The following is a 22,896-nucleotide window of genomic DNA, read 5'->3' as shown; positions in this document are numbered from 1 at the left end:
CTCTTTGTTTTAATGAGATATAAAATAAATGTAGTGTAGAAGGTATTTTTACAGCCAGAGCTGGTCATACACAATATGCATGCCTGTGCTGGGAAGGAAATGCCAAAATTATGTACTTCAAGCAACCATCACGCTTCTTGGAAGGGTCATATACACAAAGCCATAAAAATGTTTTGCTTTCCTTAGTGGCAGTAGTGTGAAGAGAAGAAGGTCATTAATAAAATATGAGGAGGGTTGAAGTTAGTGAAAGTTGTGCAGAGACACTTGCAGCCCTTGTCAGGAGAAGAGCTCAGGACCCACTTCTGGCATTCTCGTTCGGGAGCTCCAGGGAATGGGTCAGAGCTGTCCCAGACCTGCTCCTCCTGTGCTTGGGTTTCCCTCCTCTGGACACAGGGAGGAGAAGGAGGCTTCAGCATTTGTTGCTAGATCTCAATCTTCCATGCAGTTGCAGAGAGCCAGGATGTAGCCTCAGATCTGTGATCTGGAAAGGACTTGGCTCTACCACAGTTGCAGTGGTTTATGTCAGTTTATCTGTTGATAAACACAGAAACATGGCACAAGTTCTCTCGTAAGAACAGTCAGTGAAGGCAGAGTTTGTGAGTAGGTATTTCCTTCTTACCCATAGAAAGGATGTTTCTCTTTAGAATTATTTATTAAAAGATATAACTCTGCTGAACTGCAGAATAAAATTAAATAGATCAATCCCCCCCCAACACTTCAAATCCTAAGAAGAAAGTGCTGACCAGTTCTGAGACCTCAGCAGCAGGCTTTTAAATTCATATATCAGACTGAAAGCAGGAAATAAGGTTTCAATAATGTTCTCAGTTAAAATAACTATTTCTTTTGGGGAAATGTTCTTGTCTTTTCTGGTCTTCTCCTTACTATTTTTTTCCTCCTGAATAAAAATAATTGCTTGATCTAATTATTATTAAGTCCTTAGAAAACTGTTTTCCAGAATTCACTCTTATCTTGACCTTTTTTGGTCTTGTCTTGAATAGACAAAACATCTAATCCAGTCAAACATTTAATGGAACATATCAATATAGAAGTCTCATATTCATATCTGTGTAATTAGATATTTCAAATATTCACCTAAGTATTAAATTCTTTGCAACTTTTTTTTTCTTTTATTTTAACAGCAAAATTTGGAGAGTAACCTCACCAACCTTATTAAGAGGAACACTGAACTGGAAACTCTTCTGGCAAAACTCATTCAGACCTGTCAACATGTAGAAGTGAGTACTGATCTCCATGAAAAATGCTTATAAACTTAATTATATTCATTTCTAGCATCCAGGAGCAAACATTTAAACAAAAAAACAACAACAACAAAAAAATGAAACAAACAAGTGAAGAAATTAATTTAAATAATGATAAACTGACTTAAAGCTTTTCACTGATAAGTGGTGTTCTCAATGCAGATAACTTCCTTTACATTCCTTTCTGTTCTGTTTTTATTATGGTGTGTTGGTATGGCCTCCACCTCTACCATACTTGAACACATCCCTTGCTACCTGTAACATTTGTCTTTCCAGGTCCTTTGTGAGATAGAGAAGTATTTACAAGTGCAAAATAAAGGCGAAAAAATAGGAACACCCAGATTCCCAGCTTCATTTAGGTTTCTGTTTACCGCTGGTTTTGTCACACACAAAATATATTTATCTTCCAAAGAAGACAGGTTCTTACAGGCCTTTTAATTACTTCACTTACATATTCCACTCTGAGTATCAAAAACGTCTTTACCACGGTGGGATCTGAACCTATAATTTCTACCACCAGAGAAGGTGAAAAAAAGTTCACCCAAAAAAGGCAAAGAAAACAAAACAAAGCAGAACAAAACAAAACAGAACAAAACAACACAAAAAACCACCAAGCCCAAACCAATTGGCTAACCAAAGCCAAACAACTCCCCATTCTTCCAAAGAGATCATTTTATCTATGTTTCTATCTGCTCCACTTCTCTAGAGCCTCACCAACTTCACAGAGATCAATAAAACCATAAAAGTCCATCCACAGTAAGAGACATTAGGTGAATGGTTTAATTTCTTTGTACAGGCACCAATAACACCAGCCAGAACAGCTGGAATGACATTAGTGGGTACTGAGAGACAGAGATAAGGCACAATTTCTTCCTCTGCATCTAAACCCCACGAAGCAGATGGGCTCAGGACAGCATAAGGCCTCTTCTTCTTTGGTGGCCTATGTCCAAGATGTGCTAGATCTGAAAAATTTGAAATTGCTCCTCATCTCTGCAGTTCTGCAAATTGTTACCAGCTCTAAGTCTCGTATTAGAAAGAATCCAACTTGTTCAGCTGGTAACAGATGTGCTACTGTCCCTAGAGTCCTGTTTTAGAATATTTCTCTGTAGACACAGAGCAATTGCAGCAGAGTTGCTAATGAATTCCTAACATGTTTTATTCGTCAAATTAGTCTAATTAGCATTTAAATTAGCTAAATATTAAGAAATGAGCTTCAGTCAAAACCTTGGACCTCGGCTGAGCTGGAAATTGGGCAAATGGGGGTGGTTTTAAAGTTATCTCTGTTTCTTAGAGCCTTGTGAAAACTTCAGATATAATGTACATTTCTCCAACATTGGAGAAACTGTGGCTTAGATGGATTTTTGAAAAGTTGGTACATTCTTTTTCTTTTTGCTTGTTCAGGAGAGAAATTCAACCCAAGCCAGGAACATGAATTAAAAATTAAATTAAACGATATATTGGCTAAAACATTAACAATGCAGATTTAAAAATACAGATATTAGGAAAAGTTTCCAATGACTGTGTCTGTTTTGATGTATGAACTCACTGAAATGTTGAAACTGATCAGGAAGTTAGTTTTGCAGCAAATACTTTCTTTTTCATTTTTAGATATATCACAGATCATTAGATAAAATACATTGTACATAATTTGTAAACATAGAAAAACATAGGTAGTAAATTTAAAGACTTCTGTTACCTACTTTGGTTTTCCTTACCTAATTTGAAATAATTTTGATTTAGATTTTTGGGGACTTTAAAACTACTTTAAAAAAAAAAAAAAAAAAAAAAAAAGCTTTCAGTTTCATGTATAATTTGAACTTTGAAAAACAAGGAAGGAAAGGAAATTATTATTATTCCTTGAAATAAAGTTACCAAGACTTTACTCTGAGATATATAAACTTTTAAAATGCATGCTCACTAACATTTATTTGTAACTACAAACAGTAACTTTTTTTAAGCTTTTATCATGTCATAAGCCAAAAAATGCAATGTTACATGAAAAATGAAAAAGGAATGGTTTTTTTTGGTTTGATATGGAGCAGAAGCTGATATTTCCAAAAATAAACTACAAACAGGCTCCGTGTGTTTTGAATAAATGTATCTCTGCCAGTCAAACCAAATGTTGTCACAAAGCCACTGTTTCTCATCAATCAAGTGAGCTGTTAATGGCTTCCCAGGAACCAGTTTATGGCAGATTAGTGATCTTTCCCAACTGTACTTTCATCCACAGCAAAGGCCAAATCCCAGTCTCTCTATGTTTAAAAACTAATGCTTATTCCTTTCTGAAATAGCTATTTTCTTTTTTTTTCTCCCATGAGCACACGAGGATTGATCAGTGATGTTGGTAATCTATAAGATGGAGGCCTTACAGCCATTGGGGAGGGGGTATCTGGTTTGGTCTCTCATCAGAGCAATGGAAGCAAATCTTGCCTATTTTTAGATGGAGTTTATCAATTTATTATAGGATTTATCCTGATGGAGAACTTAATCTTGGGAGACTCAAAAAGTTCCCTTCCACTCTTGCATTCCTATGGGTAGTTCTGCTCATAAAAGCAGGAAAACCTTTGTGAATAAATCAAGCCAAACCTGTATTCTTTACTGCTTTAAGTAAGATATAATATCAAGCATTTTATTATAATAATAATTTTAGTATCTGGATTTCTGCTTTCATGCCTAACATGGGTTAGCTTATTAACTTATGGCAACAATTTTTAAAATTCCATTTTCTCAAACGGAATCACACCCTGAAATGTGATTGCTTGAGACTACAACACTTTTCTGTCCAAAATCTTTCTGTTTCTTTAGGAGCATGCTGACACACTTGTTCAACTCATCTTTCAGACACATCTCTAATATGTTTTTCATCTTACGCTAATTTTTCTGTCTTTCCATTCTCCCTTCCTCCGTAATCCTGTCTGTCATTACTTGGTTTTACAGAAACCCCAAAGGCTGTTAATCAGGAAAGCTTTGTTTTCCTTCCTTAGAAACCATGACAAGTGTACAGCCTCGTACTTTTGGCCTGGCTGCTTTCTGCAGAGCACCCCTCACTCGGGGCAGCTCTCTGGGCTCCCTGGTGAGGCAGCTCTGCTCCTCACTCTGTGCAGGGAAGGCAGCTGTGGCTGCCTCCCTTGGGACAGCAGGGTTGGCTGCATAAAAAACTGATTCACAGGATAAAATAGAGCTTTCTCCACAAACTGAGAGAATGGACTAGAAACAGCTACTGCTTGGATATGTATTTCTTTGCTGTCCTAGTTCACATCATTGACACTTCTGACAGTATCTGTAGAAAACTCTTTTAAGAGCATTAAAAACTGTCTTGGATAAATTCATCTTGCATAGGCCTTGTACAAGTCTTCCAAACACAGTGTTGTGAAATTGGGATGGACAGGCCCAGGGTAGGGCACTACAGGTGAATCCCTGGGTGACAGCACCCCTGTGGCCACACCAGCCCACCTCTGAGTTTCCCTCCATCCTGCTGTGTGCTGGGGGCCCCAGTGTGGGCTCTACCACAGCTGCCCTGCCTGTGAGCCCTGCAGCCCTGCCTGTGAGCCCTGCAGCCCTGCAGCCCTGCCTGTGAGCCCTGCAGCCCTGCAGCCCCGCCTGTGAGCCCTGCAGCCCTGCAGCCCTGCCTGTGAGCCCTGCAGCCCTGCCTATGAGCCCTGCAGCCCTGCAGCCCTGCCTGTGAGCCCTGCAGCCCTGCAGCCCTGCCTGTGAGCCCTGCAGCCCCGCCTATGAGCCCTGCAGCCCTGCAGCCCTGCCTGTGAGCCCTGCAGCCCTGCCTGTGAGCCCTGCAGCCCTGCCTATGAGCCCTGCAGCCCTGCAGCCCTGCCTGTGAGCCCTGCAGCCCTGCAGCCCTGCCTGTGAGCCCTGCAGCCCTGCCTATGAGCCCTGCAGCCCTGCAGCCCTGCCTGTGAGCCCTGCAGCCCTGCAGCCCTGCCTGTGAGCCCTGCAGCCCTGCCTGTGAGCCCTGCAGCCCTGCAGCCCTGCCTGTGAGCCCTGCAGCCCTGCAGCCCTGCCTGTGAGCCCTGCAGCCCTGCAGCCCCGCCTGTGAGCCCTGCAGCCCTGCCAGCCTCCCCTGCACTCCTGCCGCACGCAGGGTGACGGGAGCTGCACCGCGCCGCTGGCTGTGCCTCCTGCAGCTGAATGCAGCTCGGGATTCAGCACTTCTTAGCTGAATCAGGGGAGGATATAATGCTGTCAGTGTTCAGGTTCTCCCTTTGGGCTTGATATTACAGGTTGCTGTGACTGGCAAAGTGCTGTGTCACAGAAAATTTGGTTCTTTGTTATAATTTCCACTCTACGATTGTGAGAGGTTTCGTTTAGACCATGGCATTCATTGACATAAGGCACAAATTTGAGCATGAGACTCTTACGCCAGTTACTTCCTTTCAAAGCAATTTGCGTTTTGTTTTTTGATTTTTTCCTCATCTCTTCTAGGAAACGCATGATTAAATGTCTGTTGTATAGTCAATACCATGAAGCTTCTCATCTGTTAGACAGAAACATAATCTGAACTCAGCTGGAGGAGAAATTGGAGCAATTATCTAGGAGGGAGGAGAAAGGAAATAGGTTTTGCTTGCAGATAGTTTTGTAGCATCTGTATCTCAGTCTTTCTGTTTGTTTTGTTTTGTTTTGAATTCACCAAACGTCATAGGAAGCAGATTCTGGACAACACTGTAAAATAATTTTTGGTTGTATAAAGAGGAGGCATTTTCCTCCAGTTGTGTAACCCTCAAACTGCTGCATCCTTTGCTCTTTGTATGTAATAGAAATGCTCAGTTTCTAGCTCACTTCTAAAGATCTGCTGCAGGCAAAATTTCAGGTTAAAGTTCCCAGTCAAAAATTGGGTTTGTGTGTGTCAAATGGTGGTTTTTTATAGTCATGTTATATAATCACCTGAATAAAAAGTAGCATATTGAAAGAACCTTTCTTTCACTGGCGCAGATACTCAACACTAACACTTATCAGATACATTTTTAATCAGTGTAAAGCCATACTGTAAAACCAATGAAGAGAAGATGGCAGCACCTAAAAAAATCCTGCTGTTGCTATTTTTATGTAAGGCTGATAAAGAAGAGATGAGTCAAACTGGAAAATTTTATAATAATGGAATTTTGAGTCTCTAGTAAGACTTTAGCGACAAGATAGCTCCTTCAAATTTTGCAACAAAATGTCTCCATCAATTTTTGTATGGCATTTCTGTTACTTGAGAGACAGCAAAATCAAAACTCAGTTGTCAATGCAATTCCCAAAGCACACTTGAAAAATAAAGATGCTTTGTCTGTCACAATAAAAGACAGTGAGTACTCTGATTTCACAAATTTTCACGGTACTCACTCCTTGAGATTTGGGATTATTTTTGTCAAAACTCAAGTAAACCAAGAAGTTCTCAATAGGAAAATTAAGTTGGAAAGCCTGTATGTAAATCCTGGTGTCTGAACTGCAGCAAATGGCCTTCAGAGTCATACAAAGTCTTTGGAATAAGGAATTGACTTTGCTGGGGATTCTTTTTTTCTGGGAAAGGAGCAATGGGTTAGAAAAGTATGTACCATCACTGTGAAATATGTGTGCTAACTTAGCAGATAACTTGGAAAGGAACTCCACAGAAATTTGCTTTTTCCTCTGCCTCACTATCTTCCATTTTTGTGAAGATGCTTATTCAGCAGCTACATTTATTTGCTATATTTAAGTGCTAAAAGTAAATGGTATTTTTTGGTTTCTGAAATAGACAGAAAAATATGCGTTGAAGGAAAGTAGTTCTCACTCTCAGTAAGATATTAATAACAAACCTGATGACATGCATAAAACCTTAAGATGGAGTTTGCAGCATTTTTTCTAAGACAGTTCTAATGGGAGAAGGTAAAAGATGCTCTCTATTAACATTATTTTTATTAAATATGCGGCATGGTCTATTTTGGTTTTTAATAACTTTCATTCTACTTTTAACTCCACTCTTATAAAAGTTGATTTCATTCAATGGAAATCTCAGGTAAGCTTTAGTCAGAGTCTTAAATTTATGTAGCATCTGAAAAGAGAAACTTCAGAAATAAAACCTGACAAAACATGCTGCATAGCATATGGTGATAGAGAATATTCATTCATGGATGTCTTAAGTTGCATGCCTAGTGAACTGTAGCCTTGTAGTCAAATACTATTTCCCTAAAGAATTATTAAATTGATTTTAAAAATCACTAATTAAATGTATAATTGGTCTCATACAAATATGGAACTGCAGCATTTATGCATACATTTTATGTAGAGATTAAGCACGTGCTGGAACATGTTATTACACCTACAACTGTTTTGTACCTTCTGTAAATTGGAGTTGTAGTTATGGTAAGAGGTCACACAGATGTATATAACCCAAGAGCAGAGCTTGCCACTGCCTGCTCAGGTGGCCAGCTCTGATTTGCGCCATCTCTCCCTTTCTCTCCTATCCAGATGTTCAGATTTTTGATGAAATTATATTCTTGCAAGACTTTCTCCTTACACTAGTAAATGGACCTTGGTTCACTATTAACCACTGGTTAATTAATGCAGTAGGTAATATTTTGTGCCTGCTATCAGAGACTGTAGCTTGTCAGTCAAAATGTTGTCAATTTATAGAATCTTCTATCTCAGGGACATTTATTGTTATGGAAACAAAATACTCTTGAATTCTTCTTTTTCTGCCTAACATAAGCAGCTAAAGAGCAATTAGAGCAGCAGGGAGACCAAAGGCACTGGTCCTCTTTGTCAGTGTTTATGTTAAACACTAAGCTAAAGACTCTGGCTCCTGGATGACAGTTTTAAGTGTTGAACTATTGTTTACAAGTGCACTGGTTTCAACATCATGAAAGGATGGGCAGCCCTTTGAACTTCGGTGATTATTTGATAGTTTTTGTTTTTCTACCCTAAGTGAAACACATGAAGTGGAATAGTTTGCACAATATGGAACAAAGGCTTAATGTCAGCAGGAAAAACAAAAATAAAAGTAATAAATAATTAAATACTGCTCAATTTAAAAGTATTTTCATTATTTAGCTACAAAGAAAGGTCTGACATAAAGTGTAAAAATAGAGAGTGAAAATAATGACATTCCTATAATTTTTTTTTTCCTCATGAAATTCTGGTGTTTTTTTGTTTTAGAATGAGATTGTAAATGTCACTAGAGAACTTCTAGGTGTCTTGCTGGTTTAGTTTCTCAACAATGTGCTTCAAAGCACAGTGTGACAAAAAACTTAAAAACAATAATTTAGTAAGTAAAATGAGTACTTCAATCTCCTAAGAAAGGTTTACTTTTCGTCAAGATTGGGCAGATAGTCTTATCTGCTGGACCCAAAGTGGTTTAGCTATCCTGGCCTAATTGATCCTTCATTCACAGAATTCCTACATAGCCAGAGTTAGATGGCATATTTTTACACTGACCTTTGTTTAACCTGCTCTGAGACTGCCTCTAAACACAGGTCTCCTGGTTAGAGATAGATGTGGAATGTAAACAAAAACAAAGCCTCAGGCACACTTGAAATGGAAGATGACCATTTCTTTTTTTTTTTTTTACCATTTCAAAGTAAAAAAACTTGTAAATGATCCATTCAGATGGCAAGCTGATTAATATCACATATTTCCAAAGGCCAGGTTTGTCATCACAGATAAAATCAGATTTATGCTTAGACTAGGGAAAACCTGAAAAAGTTATTTTCCAAGAGTTCTGCTTTTGCTCTGTAGAATACTATATTCAACACCAAATATCTAATAGGGATATGAAATAAAGGAAGTTTGAATCCACGACTCATAAAAAGAAAAAGAATTTTTTTCATAAATGTACATTATTATTCTTTGTATTTTCATTAAATAAATAGATTACATATGGATTATGTTAATCTAATACTTCAGTGTACTGTGGCTCTGTGAAGAAAAGTTACTTTACAACACGGAATAAAATAAACAGGCCTCTCTCTTTACAAGAGTATAATCCTTTAATTCATCTAGGAACACTAATCCAAGAAAATGTGTCCCACATCTACATGACAATGAAAAAGGTTTTCCTAGAGCAAATAGCTATCGGTCATTGTATGCTAAAATGTTAGGGTATTCTAATCTCAGTTTCTGGGTTTGATGTAAGAAGAAATTCAGGCTCAAATCAAAAATGAAATATGTGGCAATGATGTAAAAGGTTTTCAGTGGAATCATTCAATTTACTTTGCTGATATTTTTGTCTTCTTTTGAGTATACAGTAATTGTTATGAGTATATAGTCATTCTACAGCTATAGTATGTAGCCATTCTATAACTATCAACTCAAACATGTAAAGGAAAATTCATCCCTGTACAGTCACAGATGCAAAGAATTTATTTTTTTAAGGAATTGAAACCATTTTTAAATCATGAAGATAAAACTCAAATTCATACCTCAATTTCCAAAGATAAGACTCTTTCTATGACCTACTTTCTTCCATTTTGCATAATTGATAGATGACTAATAAACACAAAATCGCTCTGGTTTTGATGAATTTATCACAGAGAGCATAGCCTTAAAAATCAGACCCTTTCTAATCTAAGATGTCCTTTTTTGCTTGTCATTTAGAGATTTTTTGCCAAAAAGACACTTGAAGATTGCCAGTTGTGGAGAGAATTGCCTCACCTGTAAGGAATCTCAGAGGAAGAGTTTTGCTATTGCAAGGAAAATTCTTCTGAGACACTAAAAATCCTTTGCTTCAGTGTATTAGTTGAGGAAGATGGGTATGAATCTAGCCCTCTGATTCTGTTTACCTTTGAATTAACCATAGAAGCTCCACTGTAACCTCAAATCTCTAACCATTCTGTAGTTTTGTGATTTCCCAAACATCTGTTAGGGACTTTGAAACCACCACATTCATTTTCTTACGAGCTAAGCTGCAATTTACCTCAGGTCTCTGAAGATGAAAGCCAAAGAAGCCTCTACAGAGAGCAGAGCACTTTCCAAATCAGTTCTCAGCTTGTGGAGCTGGGAACAGCTGGTCTGCTCTCCCCTTTGGGTTGGGAGGGTGTGTTGTTTCCAGCTCCCTAACAGACATCTGAGGAAGCCCCATTTGTCTTTTTTTTTTTTTTTTAACTACACCTACTTCCTGAGGCAAAGGGCAACAGTCTCTATCCATATGTCTGGAAAACCTGGGAAGAAATCTGGAATTTGTAAGGTTGTTGGGTTTTTCAGTAAACTATTTGAGGATGTTAAAGTTTCTGAATAACAGGATGGGACTGTCGGGAGACACTCTTTGAGCTTTTATTGCAACTTCAGCTTCAGTACAGGGTGAGACAATTGAAAGATGGCAACAGCTCACATCTTCCTAACAGCAGGTAAAACTCTTTGTGTTACAAGGCTTTTTAAAAGTTTTCTAACTAATAATAAATTGTCGAAAGCTTACAGACTTCTGCATAAACTAATCATTAAAACTACATGTATACTTTATATCTAATAATAGGTGCTTGTTTCAAAATTCTTATTACTCAAGAACTTTTTATATTCCAAATATTTCAAGACCTAAAATTCAACTCTGTTTCAAACCCCTATCTATGTAAGCTTATTGCAAGGATATGAAAGTCCTCTGCTTTGTCAGTTCCCACAATATTCCCACACTCTGTGTGTTACAGAAATGGGAATAAATTCCCCACAAAAGCAGGTGAACCAGAATCTGTCTTTCTTCTTTGTAGATGTCATAGTTCTTGCTAAATCATAAGACCTCCTAGTCAGTTTAAAAACTGGCATGGAAAAGAAGTTTATAAAAATGATACCAATAGAACAGCTTTAGGTTCAAAGTATTTCTGGACATGGAAGTTTAAGGAACCAGTTGATGCCAAACTAAGTGTATTATTGTCAGTGAAATTTTCCATAGAAAGATGTCCCCAAGTCTAGCATAAACTATCAGACAACAGATACCTCAGATTAAGGAATCAATCTTCATCTTGGGTGGAGGAGGCCCAGACTGAAGTCAGCTCTCTCTATGACTTGGAGACTTTCACAAAGTGTGTGACACAGTCGCCAGACTTTATAAGGCAGCTCTCAGTCTCTTTTAACAAACTCCTTGGAAAGAGGGCTTGTATTTTAGTGTGGAAAAAATGTAGAATGTAAAACCTCAAATATTTTCACCAGACAGAACTCACATTCCTTGGCCAGCCCAGCTGGAAGCTGTTGTCAGGGTTTCTATTTGTCAAAGGACTCAAGCAGAAGGAAAAGCCTTTTTCTGGTATTTTTTAGCACCTGTACAGTGGAGCCCTGATCCCTGCCTCTGGCTCTTTAGTCTGACATATGACTCCTCAGGAACATACAAGTAAATAATATTTAATGGTAATCTCACAAATAGTCCCTTTAGGGCCACAGCTAATGTAGTGCACTTAAAATTAGGCATGTGCTCAATTATAAAGTTATTATTGAATCAGAGGCTTTGGGGGCTGAAAATATGATTAAGGAGTATTTCAACTTGAGAAAAACCTCTAGATTAAATGTTGAGGGGTTTTTTTCGTACAAAGCTCAGATGTATCATATAATTTTAGAATATTATTTTCATTTTTAATAAGCTTGTCCAAGCTATAAAGTTGGAAATGTCTTCAAATGGAGTTTATAAAAGAGTATACATTTCAGATTTCAAAGAAAAAGAGAAGTCTGCAGTCAATGCATTAAGAAATCCAGAGATTTTTTTTTCCAAGCATTTTGTTTTTCTTAGTCCAGAGCTTTTTAGGTTAAGATCCAATTAATACATTATTCAAATCAACCAGAGTATTAAATGAAGCAATGTTGACTTAACTTTCCTGTAACTTTATGTTTCATGACAGTTATCCCAAAAATTAATTAGGTCTTCTTGACAAAGCAAAGTGGTGCTAGAAGTAACACTTTGAGTGGAAGCTACTCAAAAATCCGGTGAAGTGTTACCATAATTAGGTGCCAAAAGTGTTTCTGTAATTAAGTGCTGAAGTTGGCTGTGGCGTGAGCTGACCTTGGCACTGACGCAGGAGCTGCGCCCGCGTGGATTGACAGCAGCCTCGGGCTGAGCCTGAGCAGGGCTCCCTGCTCCTCGGTGGAATTTCAGTCCAGCAGTGAAACTGAGATTAGGGCAGGGAGACTGGTGCATGGCACAGCTTGTTGAAAGCAGCTCTGTAGAGCTTCATGCCAAAGAAAGATGCGTGATGCAGCTGAGGTGGTGGGATGACAGGAACAGAGGGACTAGGAGGGACAGTGCGGATTGACCAACTTTTCTAGGCTACCTGAGCTCTCAGTAGAGAGACAGTGGCACTGCTAGAGGCTTTGGGTGGGCTGTTTCGTGCTCTCTCTCCTCATGGACCGTGGTGAGAAGGCAGGCAGAGCAAACAGCAAATGTAAGGAGAACCATGGGCACCCAAAACAGAACCATAGCAATACCTTCTACATCTTCACCAGCATTTGCAGTTACCTCTGACCCCTTCCAGAAACAAATGTATTCTCTTTATAATCTTGATATCTTAATAATTAGGCCTCTAAAATGTGCAAACAAACTTTAATTTTATGAAGGTTTGAGAAAGATAATCCAAAACCTTGATGAAAGCAGGTCTTTATAAACAAGTCCGCTCTTTGCCTGGAGGATAGTGCATTCCACATAAAGAGCTTATTTGTAAAATTGGTTCTAGACCAAATTTAGATACATAAGAATTTGCTTAAGCTTAATGAACTCTATAATGTGCTTATAGATAAATGCACGTTTAAACACACTGTTGGAAGGAAAGAATATTGATGCAAAGTCACGGGGCTCATCAGACTGAAAAAACAAAAAAGGGGGGAATATCGTTACTTGTCACCTGGAAGTATTCCCTGCTGTTGCTCACCACTGACTCTTACCATCCCAGGGGGAAAGGTGACATGGCTGTGGGGCTGAAAGCTGCTTTACTTTCTTACCTTCTTTTAGCAAAGTGCAGGTGGAAACATAGCTCTGAAATAAGTAATTTCATTTTTTTTTTTTAATTCTAGACATGATTAGAACTTTTTACCTTTTTTCTGACTCTTCACATCTATATGTAAGCTAGACATGCAACTGCTAGAGGGGAAGTACTTTTTCTGGTTGTATAGACTGTTGACTTTGCACTGAAATAATCAGTCTCCCTCAGAAACAACATATTCATCTGAGAACACAAACTTTTCTATTGTAAGTTTTCTTCTTTTTTTAAAACAAAGGTCAACATTTTCTACAGAAAGCTAATATTTGTGAGGGGTTTCACACTAAAAAAAATTCATTTCCTCATATATTTATACTCTACAAAACTACATAAGCACACTATTTTCTATCTGATTTATTGCTGAGGCAAAGCAGGAATAATTGAGACAGTCAACACACGTCTTAGTATTGTCACTTGGATCTTTGATAACTTGAATCTTTTAGAAACCAAAATGTGGATATATATGGGTTGTATAACAGCAGTTCACTGTCCTTTCCAGTAAAAGGACCAGGGATCATTAAATGCAGCTGGAAGGAGATGGGTTCAAGTCCCTCTAAAAGGAGGCAGTCCACTTCACTGTGAGTTAGGCTGTGGTGCTCATTTCTGTAGAATAGATTCATAAGGTTTCCAGGATTTGAAAACTAGACTAATCCACGCTATTTAATTCCTCTGAATATCAGTAATGATGTATAAAGTGTGTCTGTTTCAAGAACACTGAACTACAAATGGCTGGAGGATGAGAAAGCGTTCACGGGGGTCATCATACGTGTTGGGACTTCTTTCCTGCCAGCACTCTTTACTATCAGACACTGGCTGTGGCAGCAGGGAGAGGGGATACTGCCCCAGAGGGACTCTGATCCAGCACCCGTGCCCTTGGGCACGCTGGTGCTCACCGCAGTGCTGTGGGTGGCTGCAAACCGTGATGTGTGGAGCAGCTCCTGAAGAGACCTCGCCTCTCACTGGTGTGTGTTAGAGCTGACACCACTCAATACTCACCAAACCAGACCTTTCTCACTCGAGTTAGAAATACCTGATTGTCTATTTGCAAGTCCCGCCTCCTGCAAACAAGACATTGAGACTCAATTCAGTACTTCACAAAAGCCAAAAGAGGGGACTGAAAATAACACATTATACACAGAAAGGAGGGGGTGGGGAGGAAAGCCAAACCAAATATTTTAGAAATTGCAATTTTTAAATTAGAAGACAGAAAAGGAAAATATCAAAAAAAGGTATTGCTAATCATAGCTTTTTCTTTGTAGGTAAATGCCTCCCGCCAAGAAACTAAGCTGATGGAAGAATGTGACCAACTCATTGAAATAATCCAGCAAAGACGGCAAATCATTGGAACCAAAATCAAAGAAGGAAAGGTAAATTTTTCTTCTTTAGATCACAAGTAGCTCAACACTGTTTCCTCTTGAATGTAACTTTTTTGACTGCAGATATTAATGGCAGAAAATTGTAAAAGTCCTTATGTAGTCCTTGGCTACTGACTGATACTTTCATGTAAAGAAGAATGAAATCCTTGAAGATTAGTATACTAGACCTCAACTTGTTATTTGGTATTTCTCTTACTACAGGTGATTATAAATTTTAAGGATAAAACCAGAAATATCATGATCGGTAAATGACAAATTATGTCCACTTAATGTTTCCTTCACTCTGTTATGTCCCTGACAGTATTTCCCCCAAAGTGTTAACTTTCACAAAATGTCACAGCATGTAGAATCATGTCTGGCAATTATCTTCTTTCTTTTTTTCTAAGTACTTCAACTTTTTATTCAAATAATATCACACAAAAATTTTGTTCCAGTCATTGTCATTTATGAGAATATGAAATCTTTAGTTATTTACTAAAAAAGATATTCAAACGTGTGCAAGAAATTAAATTAGGTGTGCATTCTAATTCCTAAAGTTCCATGATTATTTGTAACAAACACACTGAGCTGGAAAAATCTCTGATACTCAATTTTCAACATATTTTGCTAGCTAACTTTTAACTCAGAAATGCATTAGAGTTGAATTAATGTTTTTATTTTCTAGGTACAAGGGGTTTACTGTTTAACTCCTAAACTAACTAGTTCAGATATTCATTCTTCTTGTGTGGGAAAAGCTCAGGAAAGGAATAAAGTCAAGAGCAGGTTAAATGGTTCATGTGGCTGTCAAGATATTCCAATTAACTTGAAATGAAAAGCCTGAAGGCAAGGGCTAATTTAAACACGTTTGAAACACATCTTGTGCACTGTGTGAAAAACCCTGAATTTCCTCATGGTGTTAACAAAATATAATTCCCTTCAAATGAAATAGATAGCCTTCATTTTTGTTCAACTCTTCTTCTCTATGCAGAGAGACCAAGTGTGCTACCAATGAAGTAGAAAAGCTACCATTCATTTGGATTTGTTAAATATACACATTGCTTTTAAAAACCCTGTTGCTTGCAAAAATGTATTCTAATTTCCATTTGCATGGAACATTTGTAATACAATTGACTCCAAAGTCATTTGAATAGAGCTGTTATAAGAATCTGTCCCCATTCTTTTTTCTATTTTGTTGAGTTGAAAGTTATATCAGTGGAGGTCCAGTCAAAGTCTGGAATGCTTTGATTCAAATGTGGTATATGTTGAAAGATTTCAAGGTCTCAAGAGAGACCCATGTGAAAAGCCACAGGAAGTTCTGTCCAATGTATCTTCCTTTAAGAGAACCTGTGCTAAGAGTCTTTCTGGAGGGTAGAGCATGACACATTTCTCTCTATGACTGTAGGTGTGGCTACAGAGCTGGAAACACATACTAAGTTCTAGCTGTGCCTGCAAGGCTGCAGGTTTAGTTACACAAGTCTGAACATCCTGTGCAGCTCCATACTTAATCTCACCTATCACCCAAACCTTATAAAATTCCACAGAACATGTAACAGGAAAGCAGTAAATATCAACCAGGTAAGAAAATCCTAGGGCAGATGTCATTCCTACCATTGCAGAAGTAGGTGGAGACTGACTGAGACTTCCTTTTTCAATTTATCATCTTCATCTTCTTGAGGATATAAGAAAGAATCAATCAAGTGAGAAGTATAGTTCATATATAGATATCACAAATCACGGTATGCCTTCCACTGCAAAAAACTCACAAGTTAACATTTATTTTGGTTCACTGTTTGCTTGTTAATTAATTAATAAATAAAGAGATAAACTTCTTAACACTGCAGTGAGCCTTTCCCTGGTTAGGCTGGTGTAGACTGAATTGTAATATCTGCAAGTGCACAGTTACAGGAAACATTGCAGCATAAGTTCATCCTAGGAGCTGATCAAATCATTTGCATTACCAAAATCTGTGCATTCTCAGCATCTTCTTCTATTTGCTGTTTCTGTCTTTAAAGAGATACAAATGTTACATGACACAAAGCATTTTTCCAAAACCTTTTTTGGAGAGTTTTTCAAAAATATTTAATTTTCTGCTTGTTTCTGTTGCCGGATAGCTGCACTAAGACACCCTTGTCACTGCTTGCGATGCAAATATATCTGAAAGTCAAATCAACAACTTCATAGCTTGTGCCCTAATTCCTGAGATTGGGAATCTTTTCTTGACTATAAATTTGGACATTTCTGCCAACCCACTTGGTTGTTAGTTTCCTCATTTTGCATGTAACTGGGTCTTAATGTGCCTTTCTAAACTCCAGAATTACTTAATTTCCTTCCTATTTCTTACTCCTGTGCAAACTATGATCCTGATGTGATAACAAAGGGAAGGACTCCCAGACCTTTCAGGAACTATTGTAGTTCCTGAAAGTTTTGTTAGCCAACATTGTCTTTAAAGGGAGGACTGTGCCCTTCCCTAACCTTTCAGCTAATGATTACAGTCACATCTACTGTGTTTATCTCCAGCACATATGTTTGCAGTAATAATAAGCAGCTCCCCAGCACTACTGTGCTTTTGTCCAGTTAAAAATATCCAACAAGAAAACACCCTGTTTTACTTAAAGCACATAATGATGTCAGACATGTATTGTTAACAGAATTGAACAGTCTTTTTCTTTTAACTGTTATTTTCAGTTTTTTTCTTTTTATGAAACTCAGCTAAGCAATAGGAAAAATGTAGTTAATCTATAAGTAGCCTTTAACACAGATCTCATCATTTCAGGGAAATGGTTATCTAAATAGACCTTAGTTATCATGTAAGCAGAAATTACCAGGAAATGACGTTCCTTCTGCTGGAAAATAGGCCAGCTGTGCTTGTTTTGGCTCTCCACTGTTGTTTTCCATGTGGAAAATATTCAGGCAGAAAGGCTGTGCCTGTCCCTTATTAAAAATGTTACATGGCTGGATGGAGTTCACCACAAAGCTTGTCACCAAAGCCATTCATCTTAACTCCTCCTTTGCCCAGCTTTGCCTCTGAATTGCAAACCCAATCATGATTTGTGACCTTAGAGACATGACTGCTTTCCTGTGTTTGCACTCAAGGTGGTGAGGCTGAGGAAGCTGGCTCAGCAGATTGCCAACTGCAAGCAGTGCATTGAGCGCTCGACATCCCTCATCTCTCAGGCTGAGCAGTCCCTGAAGGAGAACGACCACGCCCGCTTCCTGCAGACAGCTAAAAATATCACTGAAAGGTAAAGGGGACGTTCCTCTCAACAAAAAGAAAGACCTCAACTTAAGGCAGCTGAGTTGTCACATTTGCTCTATTGTCTTGTCACATCTCAGATGTGGTCAGAGGCAGGAGGTAGTCGACATATTCCCCCAAAATGCTACTGCATGCTATTCCGGAGTGGGAAGAACCTCACTGTAGTGCTGAATCAAAACAATCCTTTTAAGAAAAGAAGCAGTCAAAAAAGGGTGCAAATTAAGGGTGCAACAATAACAGCATACACAAGTGAAAGAGTTAGAATGGTTGCCAAGCAGGTGTCTGACGTTAAACACACTTTAAAAAATGGGTTTATGGCCGAAATTCCTACTTCATGAAAAATTCTGAGACTGAGAAACAAATTAGGCAGTAAGTACATTCCTTAGGAGAAGTTGAGAATGATCTTAATGGATTCACAGTCTTCACAAAATAGCAAGCTACAAGATAATGTAATGTGTGACTTTGTGAACCTGCACTATGCATGTTGAGGAGATGGAGATTCAACAGTCCAGGGCGTTTGGAAGTTACAGCAGTTGTTGTGTTGGGTCCCTGGGTGCAGGGAATTTCTACTCCTTTCAGGATACTGGCTCCTCTTCAGCATGCCAGATATAGCAAGGATCCCAAAGACAAGGACCATGCTATCAGAAGATTTGGTCTCGTTTTCAGTACATACCTGTTGAATTTCAGCAGGATTTTCTGATGAAAAAATATTCTGGTGGAATATCAGCTGTTCAGCAATCAGAAAAATTCTTTTAAAAATTTAAAAAGTTTTAAGAAAGGAGGATATGGACAAAAAAGAAAAACATCAAATGTATGCTCTTTTTAATTCTTTTAAAAATAGCTATTTCTTTAAATAGTTTTTTTTAATTATTATTATTTCTGGGTTCACATTATATCTTCACATTTTCCACCCAATTTCCCCCAAATCCAAATCATGAAATTCTCTTCTCCTATTACATTTTTTAAGTGTTTTACTTACTCAGGTGTGCGGCATCTGTCTTCATCAAAGCTAATTATCAATTTAATAATAATCCAGCAACACTGGATTCAGATAATTGAAAATCAGTAGAAAAAGACAAGGCAAGGCAGTGGGTGATATGTTGTCTCTCAGACTGTGGTTTATACTCTGTCATCAAACAACATTGTGGCATCTCAGTTGAAGCCAGTAGTAAAACTACAACCAGTATCAAAAGCTGAATGTGGGGGTCTGCCCTTTTTGTCACTATTCAGCAGAACCAGCAGTAGGGCAGAAACTTATGGAGACACAGGGCTTTCTATCTGACTACCACTGAATATTCAGAGAAGCTCCATTTTGAACTTGGAAGCATGAACATTTGCATCATAAATACAATCACAGGAGAGACACTGGGAGTGCAGAAATGAAACAAGCTGACATATGTGCCCAATCAAACTTAGTTCTTGGCTATCACAGACTGCTGTCTGTAATGGAATGGCTGTGAACACCCTGAAAATCACAGAATCATTCCAAGCAGTGAATAAAACAGAGAGTAAAAAAACAACACCAAGTGCTTGTAGACAAATTGCAAATGGAAAAAGAGGCTAAATAGAATTAATAAATTATTCCCCACAAGTACTCTCTTTGTTCTCATGTGGAGAGCAACATTTTGTTTGCTTTTAGAATGCTCATGAAACAGTCTCACCAGGGCTCTGAGCTCCAGCAGCTAAAGCAAGCTCCTGAAATCATGCTCATTGCATTTCTTCCTCCACACATTTCAAAGTAATTGCAGTAAAATATTTTCTGTTGTAAGCACAGGTAACTGCACTAGCGAAGTCATTACATACACTCTGATGATTAAGTTGTGCATTATTTACAGTGGGTGAAAAGCATTTATCCTAGAAAAAAACTTTCCAATCAAGTAGTGTCATCAGTGGGCAAAATTACAGAACAAAATTCAATCCTCTGAACCTAATATGGTGACACAGCATCTGAAATTTTGAATTGTTGATCTCAACAAAAACTAACACATGTAAATACAGAGCACCCAAAAGGCCTGGTGATTATATATACATATATATATCTCCTAGGATCTACTTTAAACTAAGTTCTACATCCATAGCTGCAAGAGAAACAATGCTGAAAACTATCTAACAAGAATATTGACCAGGAAACCTCCTCAGCTCAGCTTTTGAAAGCTATGCTGAAGACAATGAGATGTACTGCTCAGGCTTTGACTTTATCGTATTTTCCCAAAATACTACACAAAAAAATATATGAAAAAGTAGTCCTTAGTAAACATTTGTCCTGGAGTTGTTTCAGTCCTGTCTACAGAAAAAGAATAATTTGGGAAAATTTTAAATTCATGCAATCAAATATTTTGATCAAATGTGACAAGAATGACAGATAATGGACATAGATTGCATGTATAGTTGTCTGTTTACTTCCAAACAGAAACATTTGCCCAATTTCTGTTGAATACCATAAGGTTTAGTGATCTCTCTCCTTAAACCAGTCAAACTTTCTATAAACACATGCAGTATCCAACTTTCTAGAAGTATGCACTTTGAGAAACCAGGCTGAAGGGTCTGAAAAATGCTTCCTGGTGGCATTTTTCTTGTGAAAGTTCATCTCTTTATATTAGTACAACTGGACAGAGAAAATGTAAAAGTAGCTCCTGAAATGAGGCAGTGAGGAAACTACAGTTTTGGAGGAAATATAAGTATGCACACATGCTTTGCAGGGAAAAGCCTTTTAAAATAAACCATGCTGGCTTCTATTTGTTTTATCTCCCTCCTGTGCCTTTTGAAGTTAACAGCAGCGTGCTGTGGTGAGCAGCTGAGGAGGTGTGGGGACTGCACCAAGCCCTTGGGACAGCAGTGCCAAGGCCTGCCTGGAGCAAGAAGCTGCTTGGGAAAACAAGGGTTGGGAGAGATGCAGCATCTGTCAGGATTGCTTAAAACACAGCTAATTATAGTGCTCCTTCTTCTTTGGTTCAACGGAAGTTTAAAAAGAGGAATTCAAGGGATATTGCTGCTTGGCCAATGTTTTGTTAAAATCTTATCTAACAATGCATGATAGGCCTAAGATCAGTTGAAAAAATCATTGGAAATCTTGCTGTCAAAAATGTCTAAGTGGCAGGAGAAGTTCCTAACTTAAACCATATAAATAAAATATGTACATAAGCTTTTATCAAGCTTTTTGAGAAGCTATAACAACCATATTGATCAGATCCACCTTGATATGAAAGCCATTGCATCTTGAGTGCTAAAAGACATTTTTCTTTTCATTACAGGGTTTCCATGGCAACTGCATCCTCCCAAGTTCTAATTCCTGAAATTAATCTCAACGATACTTTTGATACTTTCGCACTTGATTTTACCAGGGAGAAGAAATTGTTGGAATGCCTTGATTACCTTACAGGTACTTTTTTTTTTTTTTTTTCCTTGAGGTGCTACTATTTTATAGTCCTCATAAAATAGTAGTGATAGTATTTTCTTGAGTTCTCCCTATGGTTGTAACTTTGGTTGATTGCCAGATGCTCACCAAGCTACTCTCACTCCATCTCCTCAGTAAGGGGAGAAAATGAGATGAAAAGCTCATGGGTTGAGATAAGGACAAGGAGATCACTCAAGAATTACTGCTACAGGCAAAACTCAGCTTAGGGAATATTAATGTAATTTATTGCAAATTAATTGTAAAAGTAGGACACTGAGAAATAAAAATAAATCTAAAAAAAACTTTCCCCTACTCCATCCTTCTTGGGCTCAACTTCACTCCCAGCTCTTCTACCTGCTTCCCACCAAGTGGTGCATGGGGATGAGGAACAGAGGTTGTGGTCAGTTTATCACACATCATCTCTGCCACTCCTTCTTCCTGGTGCCCTTCCCCTACTCAGGCATGGGCTTTCTCCCACGGAATGCAGCTCTTCATGAACTTCTCCAACATGGGCCCTTCCAACAGGGTGCTGTTCTCCAACAACTGCTCCAGAGTGGGTCCTTTCTGGCCAGTCCTTCAGGAGTGGACTGCTCCAGCGTGAGTCCCCCATGGGCCACAGTTCCTGTGAGAGACCTTTCTCCTGTGTGGTCCTCTCTCTGCAATCTGCAGCTTCCTCCAGAGCATGGAGGAAGTCCACAGAACTGCTCCAGTGTGGGTCCTCCATGGCTGCAGGTGGATATCTGCTTCACTGTTGTGTTCTGTAGGCTACAGGGAAACAGCCTGCACCACCATAGTCTTCACCACAGGCTGCAGGGGAATTTTGCTCCAGAACCTGGGGCACCTCTTTCCCCTCCTTCTTCACCAATCTTGACACCTGCGGGGCTGTTTCTATCACATTTTCTCTCTCTTCTCTCCCCTCACTGCTGCACGGCCTTTCTTACCCTTTCTTTAAAATGCTTCCACAGAGGCACCACAAGCACCAGTGATGGGCTCAGCTTTGGGCAGTGGCAGGTGTATCTTAGAACTGTGTGTGCCTGATACTGAGTCAGCTCCTGATCTCTTCTGACAGAGATAACCCTTGCAGCTCAGCCACTTCCAAAACCTTGCTACATAAACCAAATACACTCTTCCTCTTAATACTGAATATATTACCTCTAGCAGTCCCAGAACACCCCAGGAAGCATTAGCTACTTCAAACAACTGGGATGCATTTCCTACCTCTTCTCTTTGCACTCTTCACCACCAGAGTGTGAGGAAGTAGGATTGAGAAATGGTTAAAAGCCACTGCAGCAGAGTGAAGTGAAAGAACAGCTGGAACTCAGCCTGGAGCAGCCAGAGGAGGGAGAGCAGGGACCAAACCCTATTTCCCAGGAGATGGCAGCTCCAGGTGTTGCCCTCTCCCTTGGGGCTGCCTCCTTGCTGCAGCAGATTGCTGCCTGGAAGAGTTCCCATGAGAACCAGAAGCTCTTCAAGCAATGAACATCACAGCTCAGCAGTGAAAGATGTTTTCTCATGTCAGTGACACTGTGTTTGCTCCATCACAGAACTGGAGCACCTGGCTGTGTCTGGAAGCAGGGAATGTGTGGTGTGCTCTGAGCCAGGCTGTGGGCTGGCTCCTCCACACAGCAGAGCCCCACGTCGCCTAAGGGAGAGCTTTGGCCTGAGGAAGCCCACAGGATTAGACCCTTACTGAAAGCCTGAGTAATGTGCAGTCTCA

General features: G+C 39.0%; 1 protein-coding gene across 5 annotated transcripts in view; it reads left to right on the top strand.

Moving 5' to 3' along the window:
* Positions 1-22,896, top strand: part of MID1 (midline 1) — a 239,171-nt gene that overhangs the window by 193,981 nt on the left and 22,294 nt on the right. For all 5 annotated transcript variants that reach the window (XM_063392821.1, XM_063392824.1, XM_063392823.1 and 2 more), the window contains 4 exons: positions 1,140-1,235; positions 14,437-14,544; positions 17,626-17,774; positions 21,037-21,164. In XM_063392821.1, coding sequence (XP_063248891.1) covers positions 1,140-1,235; positions 14,437-14,544; positions 17,626-17,774; positions 21,037-21,164 — 481 coding nt within the window. The remainder of the gene's footprint in view (positions 1-1,139; positions 1,236-14,436; positions 14,545-17,625; positions 17,775-21,036; positions 21,165-22,896) is intronic.

This window comes from Prinia subflava, chromosome 3, assembly GCF_021018805.1.
Source record: "Prinia subflava isolate CZ2003 ecotype Zambia chromosome 3, Cam_Psub_1.2, whole genome shotgun sequence".
Taxonomy (NCBI): Eukaryota; Metazoa; Chordata; class Aves; order Passeriformes; family Cisticolidae; genus Prinia; species Prinia subflava.
The sequence above is the reverse complement of the archived record's forward strand: the minus strand, read 5'-3'. Positions and strand labels throughout refer to the sequence as shown.